Source organism: Hippocampus bargibanti, linkage group LG03, assembly GCF_051943395.1.
Source record: "Hippocampus bargibanti isolate YZ-2025 linkage group LG03, ASM5194339v1, whole genome shotgun sequence".
In the NCBI taxonomy this organism is placed as follows: domain Eukaryota; kingdom Metazoa; phylum Chordata; class Actinopteri; order Syngnathiformes; family Syngnathidae; genus Hippocampus; species Hippocampus bargibanti.
The window spans coordinates 10606572-10621042 of NC_142736.1; the positions used below are offsets into that span (position 1 = coordinate 10606572).

At 40.4% G+C, this 14471-nt stretch overlaps 1 protein-coding gene across 2 annotated transcripts in view; it reads left to right on the forward strand.

Moving 5' to 3' along the window:
- The window catches only part of adamtsl5 (ADAMTS like 5), a 55902-nt gene extending 41688 nt beyond the window's left edge, over positions 1 to 14214 (forward strand). For both annotated transcript variants that reach the window (XM_088991909.1, XM_088991910.1), the window contains 3 exons: positions 6309 to 6416; positions 10914 to 10985; positions 11067 to 14214. In XM_088991909.1, the coding sequence (XP_088848035.1) occupies positions 6309 to 6416; positions 10914 to 10985; positions 11067 to 11392 (506 nt within the window). In that variant the 3' untranslated portion in view covers positions 11393 to 14214. The remainder of the gene's footprint in view (positions 1 to 6308; positions 6417 to 10913; positions 10986 to 11066) is intronic.
- The last annotated feature ends 257 nt before the right edge of the window (positions 14215 to 14471 follow it).

The window sequence follows — 14471 nt, forward strand, 5'->3', positions numbered from 1 at the left end:
TGGCAGCGAATTTCATATCTGGTCTTATGAATACTTAGCTATTTATGTTCTCTGACTAAGGCCAGGTGGTCCAGTGGTTAGCACGTTGTAGTGCAGAGGTTGTGGGTTTGTTCCCGGTTCTGGCCTCCCTGTGTGGAGTTTGCATGTACTTCCAGCCTGCGTGCGTGTTCTACGGTTTTCTCTCACATTCCAAAAAATTGCATGTCAAGATGATTGAACACTCCAAATTGTCTCTTGGTGTGAGTGTGAGAGCGAGTGGTTGTTTGTCTCTGTGTGCCCTGCGATTGCAAGCACTGATCTGGATCCTGATAGTATATCCAGTTGTAAATTGGATTTTTGATTACATTTAAAAAATTAATGGACAGGTCTCAGCCCAGAAAACTAGGCTGAAAAGGAGTCCCACTTGGCCCTGTTCCTGATTTCAGATGGTGTGTGTTGGAATCTAATTCCTGTATCTCTTCTGGTTCGGAGTTCAACGGAGTTTTATGATGAAATACCAGTGGGGACCATAGATGGTGAACAGAAAAGACTACTTTATTCTCGTAAACAATAGAAGAACATATCTAGTCGGAGCGGGAAGCCAAGAGCGCAAAGCCCGCCCCTTCAACCTAGTTTTAATCACACAGCAGCGATGACATCATCTCGACCAAGCCTACCAGCAACGGGAAGGGGTTGGTAGAACATTAGACTGAAAACGAATACTTGTTACACTCTACATACGCAACAAGTTAACTAATAAGCTACATATATCCATATAGACTAAACTAAACATGAAATAACATAGGATGTTTACGGATGTGTATAAAAACACTCTATCAGTGTGCCCTACTGCACCGGATTCAAAACAGACTTCGAGGGCAAACAACATCACTCGGACATTGCTCCTTGCATAGCATCATAACAATATTAACAATAAAAGTGAGGCTTTCCACATAACTTATATACACTCAGTGGAGAGTTGTGGTATATTTAATAATGAAGGGAGTGAAAGACGATCTAAATATAATTATTAGTATATCGATGAGAAGGTTTCTTCAGCCGTCATCTTGTACAGATGACGGCTGAAGAAACCTTCTCATCGATGGACCACTCCTGTACGACTGAGAGCTTACACAGACCAATTATTAGTATAGTATTCTGCTTCAAGGAGGTGTTCAAGGGTACTCCAGGTTCGGCTCCACCGTCCTATTGTCCTCCTTCGTGAGTTGCGGAACAGATGCATCACTAATGAAACACACATGTATTACCGGTATTTACACCTTTAGAATCAAGAGCGTGGCTACGCATTCATGACAATGACAACACGTGGGTGGCCGATGATGAGTGCAAACACTGATTGCCAGAAACAAAAATATTCGCCTGCAAAATACATATTCGCCGACTCTTTGCTACTGCTACATCTGGTGCTACTGCTACATCTGGTGTCTGTTTCCCAAAAGGCTGCTTTACATGTGCGCAGGGTACTTATACTAATTAATTCCTTGTTACTCATCCAGTAATGAATATGATTCAAATAGTTCTGAAGAGGAAAGCATAAATGTTTGCAATCGATTAAAGAAGTCCTTCCGTATCAATTCCAGCCGTCTGGACTCCAATGTAGCGCTCAGAAAATGCACAAGATGGCACACAAGTTCCATTGAAAAAGGGGCTGATTTGTCTGCTGGGAATTTATGTCAACTTCCACCTTCTTTACGCGTGTTACCGCAATTGGCTGTGACACACAACGATTCACCATCACGTTATTTATGTAGTTTTCCTTCTAATTTCGCAATCAACACTGTGTTTTCATATGAAAAAAAGTACCCAAAATGCATTGTGTGTCGCTTTCTCAGTCACGGGCGTTCCCTCCGTGACGTCACTTGGGGGTTCGTCATCAACTCGAAAACAAGACTTCCTGAATAATCAGCGCGAGTCTTAAAACGTAAAATATAGCTGTATGCCGTGGAATCTTAGTAAAATGCGCTCAGTGGAAGTAATTTAAAGTCTTCTTCTTTTCCTTTTGGCTTTTCCCTTCAAGGGGTCGCCACAGCAAATCAGTGTCCTCCATCTTGAGAGGTTTGATCCGCATGTTTGTTTTGGCTAAGTTTTTACGACAGGTGCCCTTCCAGAGACAACCCTCTATATTTATCCGGGCTTGGGACCGGCACAAGAAGACATATGTCCATTTGTGGCTACGGAACAAACAACTCGCTCAGTAAAAGGCTCCCAAACACATAATGGTAATCGGCACAGCAACATTCAAAAAAGCGAAGTGATTTTACAAATTATGGACGCAACTTGTCCAAAGGTGTCGGTTGTCCTTTAAATGTGGTGGTAGGACAAAGTAAAGAGTATTTGACATGCGCCACTATCCACGTACTTCCACTGCATCGAATGGAAAGGATACTTATTGTAATGGGATCCGTCCTTGATTTCCCCATTGTGAAATGCCGTGTGAAGCTCTTGGCTGTTTACATAAAGATAAAGTGAGTGAGAAAGTGAACTTGTGGCTCGTACTGTACATAGGGGGACACTTGTGCATAAAAACTACAAAACATTCTCGTTGAAATGACATTCTTTTAGACCAGGGGTGTCAAACTCATTTATTTGCCGTGGTTCTCATTGTAGTTACAATTTACTCTCAAGGGCCGTTATGAATTTGGGGAAAACATGATTCATTTCCTCCACACATTACACAACAGAACACACAACAAACTAATGAATCACTATAGTTGTCAAATCTGAAGTCAAGAATAATGACTGTTATTATGGTTTTATACAAACCTGTCAACCTTGGCTAATATCTGCCCTTATAAATGATTACAATTCCCGCATAAACGTTGTAGTAGGCCGTACATTATTTGAAATGATAAAAAAACGCTAACCCAAGCGGAAATGTAGTTTATGACGCATGTGCACATTGTGCTTTCATAATCGACCGTACGCAGTGATAAAAAATATATACACATGATCAAGTATTACTTTTGCTCCCCTTATTAATGATTGCAATTCCCCTTATTAAGCTATAATAACCCTTACAAACACAACCCTACACATAATTATTTACTTATAGCAAGAATAAAAACAAAGATAGAATAATAAAATAAAAACAAAGGTAAGAGCAACACAAATGCCGGACTGCAAATACGGAAACGGAAATACAAAATCAAACGAAAACAATGTGACGCGCATGGGCATATCATGCTTCATCGACAAAGACTCGATAACAGCAGATTTTTTTGTCGTATGAAAGTTGTTATACAGCTTACACAATTCAAAATGATGGAAAAAAGTATAAAATATGGGGAAAGCGTATACATTGACAGGTATGGACCGTTTACATACGACAATTTTAAATTTTAGTTTAGACGTTAGCAAGCATCATGGCACTTGACATGCTTGATTTGCTTTTGCGAGCCCAACAAAATGATGTGGCAGGTCAGATTTGGCAAAAACTAACTTTGACACCTGTGGTTTAGACCGTGATGGCATTTTAGGGGCTTGAAGATACAAAAAAAATTGAAGCTCTCGAGTGGAAACATTGAATACCCTCCACCCATTCATTGCGTTTTCTTCTCAAAACTCGCTTATCTTTTACATCCCTTATCGAACTCAGTATACATATGAAATCTGAAATGAGCCAGGCATGGTCCATCATCTCAGATTTAGATTACAAAAATAAATATAAGAACATAACCCTGTGACATATATTTTCCTAGATATTTACAGTAAAGTCTCGTTATAGCGATATCGGTTATATCGATAGTACCGCTTATTACGATACTATTTTCATTTCCCTTGCACATTTCTAGTCTTTTTATGTATAATTAGTACCGTTTAGTACGATACCCGGTTATTATGATAATCCGGTTATTACGGTGCTCCTTTTCATCCCCCGCCGGCCATTTTTGTTGTTTATATCGATATATCCGTCTCGCCATTGGTCAACTTGGTCACATGTCTTGTTACGAGCCGCCATCGGTCGCGCCATTGGTCGACTTGGTCACATGAGCCGCCATCGGTCGCGCTATTGGTCGACTTGGCCGTGTGACTTTGTCACGTGACACGCCATCGGTCGCGCCATTGGTCAACTTGGTCACGTGTCTTGGTTACGTGCCCAGCACCCGTGTAGCAGAGCCATTTTCATTTTCAGACGCTAGCTCGTGTGTAGCAGACGAGATTGAAGTGTTTGTGTTAAAAGGTAAAAATGGGAAGCAGAAGAAGATTGATGACTTTTTTAAATTGTATACATAATACAGTAAGATGTAAGCGTTGCAGTTTCCCTGTTGTGTTATGTACATGCCTACTGTACTGTTTATGAATGCAATCGTTTTTTGCAACAATGTTTCTTGTTTTGTCTGCTGAAGCGCGATGATTTTGAAAATTATTAACATTCCATACTGTGTATTAAAGGACAGCCGATGTCACTTTTTATTCAAATGCAAATAAAAATGACTTCACGCCAAGACGTCTTGCATTGCTTGTGAATCCAAACAATGGCTTCAGATTCGGATAATATGCTTTCTTGTTACACATCCAGTTATGAATATGTTTCAAATACACTGTAGTTCTGAAGATTAAAGCATACATGTTTACAATCATTAAAGAATTATATGTGCCATTTTGAGGCAACATTGGGGGAACATCTCTCACCCAAAAAAAAGGGAGCTAATGGCCAGCTCCGTTTCTTATATGGCGCTTGGCTGCCCTGTTTTGGCGGCTTTTGTTTAATGCAGTTCGGCGCAGGATCGGATATATCGATAGTCCTGGTTATATCGATATTTTTTCGGACTCCCTTGAATATCGATATAACGAGACTTTACTGTATTTGATTATTTGAAATATCATTGAGGAGCCTTTTCCTTCAAACATCAGGCACATATGTGCCAAAATGTAATACGTATCTGTATTAATTAATATGTAATGTATCTGCAACTTCACAAGAGTGGCAGAAAACAGCGTTTTGTGACTAAAAGTCATGTCATTCACTTCTATGTAATGTATTTAAAAAACAGGCAACACAACAGATAACACTACAAATTGAATTTTTTTATTTTTTTCTATTTTCTATTTTCACACAGTTTGATGCTTGTGAAAACTTGTGCATCCCCTGGGGGCAATTAAAAAAATATATAAACCATTATGTATTATTAATATCATTATCCAGCCATGCCTCCATTTTCTAATCTGCGTATCCTCACGAGGGTCATGGACGTGCTGCAGCCTGTCCCAGCTGCATTCGTATGGGCCACATCCTGAACTGGTTGACAACCATTCACGCTCACAATTTTGATTCTAAATTATTTTTTTAACAGAACACTCTATATTTTCGAGTGTTCCATTAACCTTTGGCAGTGGTGAACTGTTAGGGCCTGCAAGGCCTTCTCTGCTGGAATAAAATATCTGAATAAGAGACTGATGTTAATTATATTGTGTCCATGAATTCTTATTAAATAATTCCAAATTGTTGTTCAGATTCCTTTCATTGCTTTTCCCTTGTTGTGCTGCTTCCAGATGTGTCTTTTTGTATTCAAGCATTTAACCAATCACATTTCAAGCATTATATGATACCAGGGTCAGAAATGTACCTGGTCGCCTTCACAATCAGTTCTGTGGGCCCTGTAGTCTGAAATCAGAATCTGAAAGGTTTTAATAGTCCCACAATAGGGAAATAGGTGTCGATAAAATTATTGCTTTAACCAATCAGATTTCGAGTTGGGGACACCAAGGCCTTCTCGCAGGTTTATTTCCTGGCTAACGGTCCCCTATAGTGGACTTGTAGTAAATCACACCACACTTTTTATATGACTCGCAGTCACAGCTGTAGCTGCAGTAAAGGTTGTATCATCATATATAAATAGTTATTAAGGGTTTGATTGATTCAGACTGAAGGCCTCAGTGTGCAATGCATGGCTCACCACTGACCTTTGGAACATTTTTTTTTTGGAATGTGGGAGAAAACCAAAGTACAAGGAGAAAACCCTGGCATGTGGGTAACAAGCAACCTCCACACCTTGAATTGAACTTTTCACCTCTGTACTGTGAGGCGGACATGATAACTTGTCGATCACCGTGCCGCCCAAATGAGTGCATGTCGAAGAATAGAGTTTGAAGTTCCTGAAACCTTTAAATAGTAAATCAAAGACTCACTGAAATCAGAAAAGTCTGCTTAAGCATGATCTTGTTTCTCTCACAGGTGCTCTAATTGAAGTGTTGACACTGTACATAAAGTATAAAAATTGGCTCATGGGGGAATTGAATAAATTATAAGAAGAAGTGTCAGTGGCATTTGTACTAACTGGCTTGGTGTTTGTTATTGTGTTAAGCAGTTGTTAGGCCAGTGAAGCCACCACGGCACCCTTCCCGCCATCCCATTTTGCCTCGCCTGGAACGAGAGGAGAATCACCGAAATGTGCTGCCTCAACCCTCGCCTGGAAGTAAGTCCATCCTGTCAACATCTGAACCAATTTCACCCCACACTTTGCTAAGCCGCACTGTGCAAGTTCTTGAAAATGAAAACAAGGGCCTTAATGTCAAACATCACCACAAACTTTCATCCACCATTGGAACAAAAGTACAGTGAGACCTCAACTTACGAACTTAATTGGTTCCCAGACAGAGTGTGTAAGGCGAAAAGTGTGTATCTCAAAAAAAAAATCCCATAGGAAACCATTAAAATGGGATTAATCCGTTCCCGGGTTTCCATAAAATATACTTTTCAACTAAATAAGCCTTAAAACTACACACAACATATCTTATTCTATGTATAATAAATGTGCTATTGTATTGTAATGAAAGAAATACACTGCATTGTATCATAAAGTCACTTTATTTACATTTGTGATGGTCATTTATGGCTTGATGGAATGGCATTGGAGGTCGAAGGTCAAAATTGCTGGAATTGGAATTGCTGTTTGGAAAGAGAGACGCATTACATGACGACTGTAATTAAAGAAATAAACTGTGCTGTAAAATAAAGTTTTATTTACCTTTTTGATGGTGCATCGATGAGAAGGTTTCTTCAGCCGTCATCTGTACAAAAGTGAAGGTTTCGGACGTTTCGCCTCCTATCCAAGAGGCTTCGTCAGCGAACTAAAGTCTGACTGGTCGTATCGGCCCCATTTATATATCCCTAATGTCCAGACCTGGTGGCGCCGGACACAGCTATGATAGGTCCCTACTCTCAGGTTGGGGGGGGGGCGCGGGACCTCGGAGGTGATTGGCCTATTACCCCCACTCCCCCCGGTATCACCTCATCAGCATAACGACCCTCATCAGCATTGTGAAAGTTGCCTAACCTGTTTTGCCTGAGCAAGCTATTGTATGAACGATCCAAATTGAACCTCACACCACCAGACCGGTTTAATGAAGGATTTTGTTGTTTTATAAGAATCGCCTCTTTTACCCCCCTTTCAAACCATCTATGTTCTTTCGCTAAGATTTTAACCTCATTGTCGTCAAATGAGTGGTTGCTAGCTTTTAGGTGCAAATGTACTGCCGATTGAGGCCCACTAGTATTATCCCTGCGATGTTGATAAAGTCTTTTTTTGAGAATTTGTTGAGTCTCCCCAATGTACTGCTCTTTACAATTTTCATTCTTACAATGTATGGAATAAACTACATTACTTTGTTTTTCATTTGGTAGCCTATCTTTTGGATGCACTAATTTTTGCCTTAACGTGTTTATCGGTTTGAAATAAGTAGGAATTTTATGTTGCCAAAGGACTCTTTGTAATTTTTCAGAAACTCCTGCAATGTACGGTACTGCTACTCCTCTCCTTTTAGAATCTTGAGAATTATTGGTTTCGTTCGCTATTCTTTCTTTCTGACATTTGTTGAATGACCACTGAGGGTACCCACAGTTAGTGAGTGCTCTCCTGATATGTTTTGACTCCTTTTCTCTACCTTCAGTGTTAGTTGGTATTAGTTTAGCCCTATGCTGGAGGGTTCTGATAACTCCTAGTTTATGTTGTAAAGGGTGGTTAGAGTCAAAAAGTAAGTATTGGTCAGTGTGCGTAGCCTTCCTAAAGACTTCTGTTTTTAGCGCTCTGTCCTCTTTTATGATTACTTTACAATCCAAGAAGGCTAGTTGGTTCTCTTGAATGTCCTCACGAGTAAATTTAATGTTGAAGTCTACAGAGTTGAGATGATCTGTGAAGGATTGAATTTCTTGTTTCTTAATTATGACAAAAGTATCGTCCACATATCTAAACCAGTGTCTAGGTTTTGTCCCTGGGAAGGATGTGAGGGCCTGTTTCTCCATCTCTTCCATGTAAAGATTAGCCATTAGAGGGTCGTTATGCTGATGAGGTGATACCGGGGGGAGTGGGGGTAATAGGCCAATCGTTAGTCAGGAATGTAGGAACAATCAGTGGGGCCACAGGGGGGGGTCCCGAGCCCCCCCCCCCCCCCAACCTGAGAGTAGGGACCTATCATAGCTGTGTCCGGCGCCACCAGGTCTGGACATTAGGGATATATAAATGGGGCCGATACGACCAGTCAGACTTTAGTTCGCTGACGAAGCCTCTTGGATAGGAGGCGAAACGTCCGAAACCTTCACTTTTGTACAGATGACGGCTGAAGAAACCTTCTCATCGATGGACCACTCCTGTACGACTGAGAGCTTACACAGACGCCTTTTTGATGGTGGTTGATGGCTTATGGAAGGAGAGTCACCTTTCATAAGGACTGTTGGTAACTTAACCTCTGGTGCTGTTATGTCGTGTGCTTCCGCCGAAGATCACTCCGCCAGCCGTGGTGGGTGTGTATTATGAAAATAGTGCTTATTATAAGGTTTAATTGTCATATTTTTGACGTTTGTAAGACAAAAAGTTTGTAAGTTGAGGTCTCACTGTATTTGTACTTCTTACAAAGTCAAAGTGAATATTAGTCCATTCTGATGGACAACAAGTTCTTCAACACCAAGCTCATCCAACCGTATCTGTCTGGATTCTGTACTTCATTATGTTTGTTTCAAGGACAACCAACGCCTCCGGACAGGTTGTGTCCATAATTTGTAAAATCACTTCAAATGGCTTCTACTGAGCGTATTTTACAAAGATTCCACCGCATATAGCTATATGTTACGTTTTAAGACTCGCGCTGAATATTCAGGAAGTCTTGTTTTCGAGTTGATGACGATTCCAGACGTGACGTCACGTCTGGAACGCCCCTCACCGACAAAGCGACACACAATGCATTTTGGGTACTTTGTTTGGTCTGAAAACATCGTGTTGATGGCGAAATTAGAAGGAAAACACATAAATAACGCATTGGTGAATCATGTGTTGCACCAAGACAACTATTTGATATTAGTTGACACAAATTCCCAGCAGACAAATCAGTCCATTTCCAACGGAGCTTGGGTGCCATCTTGTGTATTTTCTGGGACGCTACATTGGAGTACTGACGCCTCAAAATGATCCGGAAGGACTTCTTTAATCGATTGCAAACATGTATGCTTTCCTCTTCAGAACTATTTGAATCATATTCATAACTGGATGAGTAACAAGAAAGCATCTTCTCCGAATCTGAAGCCATTGTTTTGATTCTCGAGCAAGGCAAGGCGTACTGGTGTGACGTCACGAACAAGGGGGCGGGACCTTCTGAAACTGAAACTTTCTGAGGTCATTTTGAAGTAATTTTGGGACACTTTAAGTCATTTTTATTGGTGTTTTGCATTTCACTAAAAATATCAGCCTGCGTGTTTTGAGTATTTTAGATGCTATAAAACGTTTTTCTGATGTCAGTTAGGAAACAAAAAAATGGTGTCGGTTGTCCTTTAAATTGTAAAGGGTATCATTAATCTCCTGCTTTAGCCTTATTTCTAGTCGCGAGGTCGGTTCTTTTCTCAAAACGATATCCTCCGCTGTAAAAAATGGTGTGTTGAACTTAACAACGCTCCTGTCACAAAATAAAATCAGCTGGATACTCAGTGTCTCAAATAACGTCTTCCCGGATGCCCGAGGCATGCAACTTTTACATCGGACGTACAACTTACAGAACATCTCCGCCCGGGTGGCCGGCAACCTTTCCAATTAAAAAATAAAAATAAAAAAATCATATCATATCATGAAAGCGTTTTAGTACGATGGTGATATTGTGTGTGGTTGTTGGCTGTACGAACCGTTTTGAGAAAGGATCCGGGTTAAAATTTCACAGAATACCAATCGCAGAAGAAAACAAACCAATTCGTTTGGCTATTTGCATACTCGGCATGGCAGCCAATCAGAAGCCTGCTTCGTACTTCGAACTTTTCCGAGCATTATAAGGTCGTGCATTTGCATATCATTTTCCAAAGTAGACGCACAGAACCTCAGCCCCAGAAGAAAGATTCAAAAGAAGCTAACAACATTTATGCCGCTACAAAACGTAAACATATATTATCCCATGACTGTAAAGTGTACTTGAGAGTTTTGAAAGGCGCTTAGAAATTAAATGTATCATTATTTTTATTAAAAGCATCGTAGAAAGAACAGTTCACATGGCTTGTAGCAGACGACGCAAAGCAAACATTGCATTGGACAACTGGAGCAAAATTATCAGCAAGGGATATTCACGATAAATTAAGCAAGGGAGCATTTGTGGTAGGTACTTCCTTAATTAAAAAAAAATACTTTACACTTCGCAACAATGTTTTTTTTTTTTGTTTTTTTTTTGTGATTAGTCATCTTATTGTGTTTTCAAGTTGCGAAAAATGGGGCAGGCAACTTTATGGCGGGGCAGGCAACTTTATGACGGGGCAGGCAACTTTTCACACTTGTCTGCCCTGGTGTCCGGTATGAGTTTCAGACACTGGGATGCTGATTCATTTTTTTCAGCGTTTCCTAAGAAAATGTAAATGGTAACTTCAACTCACCATTCTTTTCAGTATAAGTCAAATAATCATTGTTAATACTTGACGTGAGTTTATTTCTGTTCATTTTAACTTGCAGGGTATTGTGGGAAATGCCGCAGGGTTAAAGGTCGAAGAGAGCGCCAAAGGCAGTATTGCCAGAAGGATTTTAGTAAGTCTGAGTCTTTTTATCATCTTGGGTTATTTTTTAGTCAATTTGAAATGTTAATAAAGTACTTTTCCAAACAATCAGTTTTTCGGGCCAGAGTCTTGGGGAAGCTTTACAGAGGAGAGGAGACACGTTACGACGTCCAGATCCTCCATACGTACCGGAACAACTTTCGCCTGGAGCACCGTGAGTTCCTTTGGGCCCCGAATGTGTGTAACTGCCCCAACTTGGAGCAGGGCAAGCAGTACATACTGATGGTGCGGAGACACATTAACTATGAGCATACGCTCAACCGCATACTGCTGGAAGAGGACAGTTACGTGGTGCCGTACAGACCTAGAGAGGACGAGCTGGTGAAGCAACTGGATTGGCTGTGCAACAAAAGAGGACCTCAATATCCTGCAGCGTGAACGTGGGAGGCTTCTCTTAGTCATTCACCAATCCGAGGCCTGTTGAATACCAGCCCGTCAACCCCGAAGCAAAATGACGAAATGACCAGATGAGTCTCTCCATAACAGGAAACCAAAGAGACACGAGTTTATTTAAAAGCCTGCATGGTTTATTATTCTACAGAGCACTTTAGGTGGACATTTGCCGCCACCTGTAAACACATACTAAAGAGCATTTACCGATATAAGCCTATGTCTTTGCTGAGTTTCTAATCTAGTCAACTTTAGTCACTATATTATTTTTTTTTTGTTTTGTTTTGTTTGATTTTTGTTCAGTTTTAAGAAAAATCCACCTCTTACCGTTTTACAACGGCGATATCCGTTCAAATGATAGAATTGGTTTTGAATACAGCGATACCCCGGTTTATGAACCCCTAGGCTTATGAACTTTTCGTTTTACAAACGTTACATTCATGACAATTTTACCTTGGCATACAAACTCTTTTTCAGGATACACATGGAGCTGCCACAATGAGCCCGTTCTCCTAACAAGAAAATGGTGGCCGACTGTTTTGTTCTCTATTCAGTCTTTGGTTAAAGCCACGTGATTGGTCAAGAATGCTGCAGTGAGGGGCTGGGGGTTACAGACAGAGAGAGTGAGGCCGTTCTCCCAAAAACAAAATGGCGTCTTCGGTTAAAGCCACGTGATTGGTCAAGAACGCAACTGTGTGTGTGTGTGTGAGGGGGGGGGGGGTTAAACATTAAAGAGACAGGCAGACGACAGAGAGAGCGTGACAAAACACGCACAAACTAAGGGGAGACGACAGAGCTTGAAATAAAAAACAAAAGTGAAATGGTGAGAAATTGATAGAAAACAGTGAAATTTTGATTTGTTTCGATGTTGATAGTTCAAAAGCAGAGTGTAGACTGGAAGGTTAAAATATCCCATCAATCAGGCTCCACAAATAAGTCGCACAAGCCATCTGTACACTTGATGCAAAAAGCTATCAACCCAGCTAAACAGAACACAATTGATGAGGAAAAAGGTAAAATTATCGCAGAGAAAGCACCTACAAGGGATCATTCCTCAAGATGGTGAAAGAAGAAGGCTACGTTCCTCATCAAGTGTTTAATGCTGATGAAACCGGCCACTCCATTCCATCAACGACCATCACAAAGGTCAATAAAACGACTTTATTATATAGTACAGTTTATTTCTTTAATTATAATACCACAACACATTTATTATAGATAAAATAAGGTATATTTTGTGTACTTTTAAGGTTTAGAAAGTAGAAAATTATGTTTTATGGGGACCTGGGAACGGATTATTCTCATTTTAATGGTTTCCTATGGGAAATGAATTTTTGAGATACACACTTTTCCCCTTACACACTCTGGCTGGGAACCAATTAAGTTCGTAAGCCAAGGTATCACTGTACCTCTTATTATATAAACATGCTAAAGACACTAATTAGTTGTAAGCGCTCACATGATTTTTTTTTCAGTCGCCATCTTGTTGTTTTTGCAAATCTTTAGCTTTTTTTTCAGATACTGCCAAAAACGGGCACATGCTTGCCTCTATGATATCACGCACCAAATGCCAATGGCATGAAAGCCCCTTAGATTTCCCCTGGATAATAAGAGATGAAAAGTATGAGAGGGTTCCAGCCTTTGTGTTTTATTCTCTTTTATTGTCACTGATGTAAGAAAGAAATACTGAATAAAATTCAATCGACAAAGCATCGAAGCTGCGACATATTTGGTTTGACTATCTCTTAGGCACCATCCAAACCCCTTATGTGATGCTTTGCCTCAGTCCTTATGTGAATAATGATAACAAGACCTGTATGGGTGTCGGTCTTCTGTCTGTATGACAACATCCACTGCTCTTTATGGCTCCCAGCCTCAAGATTGCCTTTCAGTCAATATTTGCAGTAAATCTCACGATGAAATTCTGATCATTTAGGGCATAGGTGTCAAAGTCAAGGCCCGTGGGCCAAATCCGGCCCGCCACATCATTTTTTTCGGCCCGCGGAAGCAAATCAAACTTGTTAAAAAAGGGATTTAAACATTCTAATGGGTTCCCCAAATTCATAACGGCCCTCGAGAGGAAACCATAACTACAATGTGGCCCGCGGCAAAAAATGACTTTGACACCCCTGATTTAGGGCATAGGAAAGAAATGCGTACAGGTTAAAGTGGCTGGGCTACAACATGGCGCCTGTCAAATGAGTTGACCAAACTCTGGTTTCAAATTTTCTGTTGTCCTCCATCATATCAGATTGATTATATTTGTGTTGAAAAAGACATTCATGTAATAGTCAGTGTTCAAGTGCAGTGCAGCTAATACACCTTGCAGTAAAAATTGCCTTAATTCCTCTGTCTTGCATATAACACTTTTTGGTGCACATTTTGGTGCGTTTCAAGTACTGCTTTTGTATTTATATTGCAATGATTTGAAAGTAGAGCGTGTTTGATGCAAATGCCAGTTGCAAAATGTCAAGCTTCATGACTATGACATTGAACTTCTTTTCTGAGATGGATTTTTCTTTCAATATTTTGTGATATGGTTGCACAATTCTTATTTACACATATGTATATTTATGCACTCTCCTTTGTTATACAGAGCAATGAGACTGTATTTGGTTGCATGGCATTGATTCACTTCAAATCCAGCATATGTATCTGTATTTTTCAGTGATTATCATGTGTTCCAAATGACATATTGCTTCATAAAACTCATCTGGGTGCTCAAACAACTCAGACTGAACAAGATTTGAATTAAAGTCCATGTCAAATAAATTTGAGCTCTCCTGACAAGTACGGTGAGATAGAACTTGCCTCCATGGTCATATGGATTTTATCGTGTTTTTCAGTGTATAGGGCACACCCAAAAGCCTTGATTTTCTTCAAAAGATGACCCTGCGCCTTATACGCCGGTGCGCCTTATATGTGAAGTAATATTGAGCAACAACAGGTCTCTCAACTTCTGTCAGCAGCCACGACTCCCATTTCCTCTCGTAGAAGAAGTCGTGCGTAACCCCAGTCTCTACTGTAGTGCCTTATGTGGTATACCTTATATTTGGAACACTTTCAT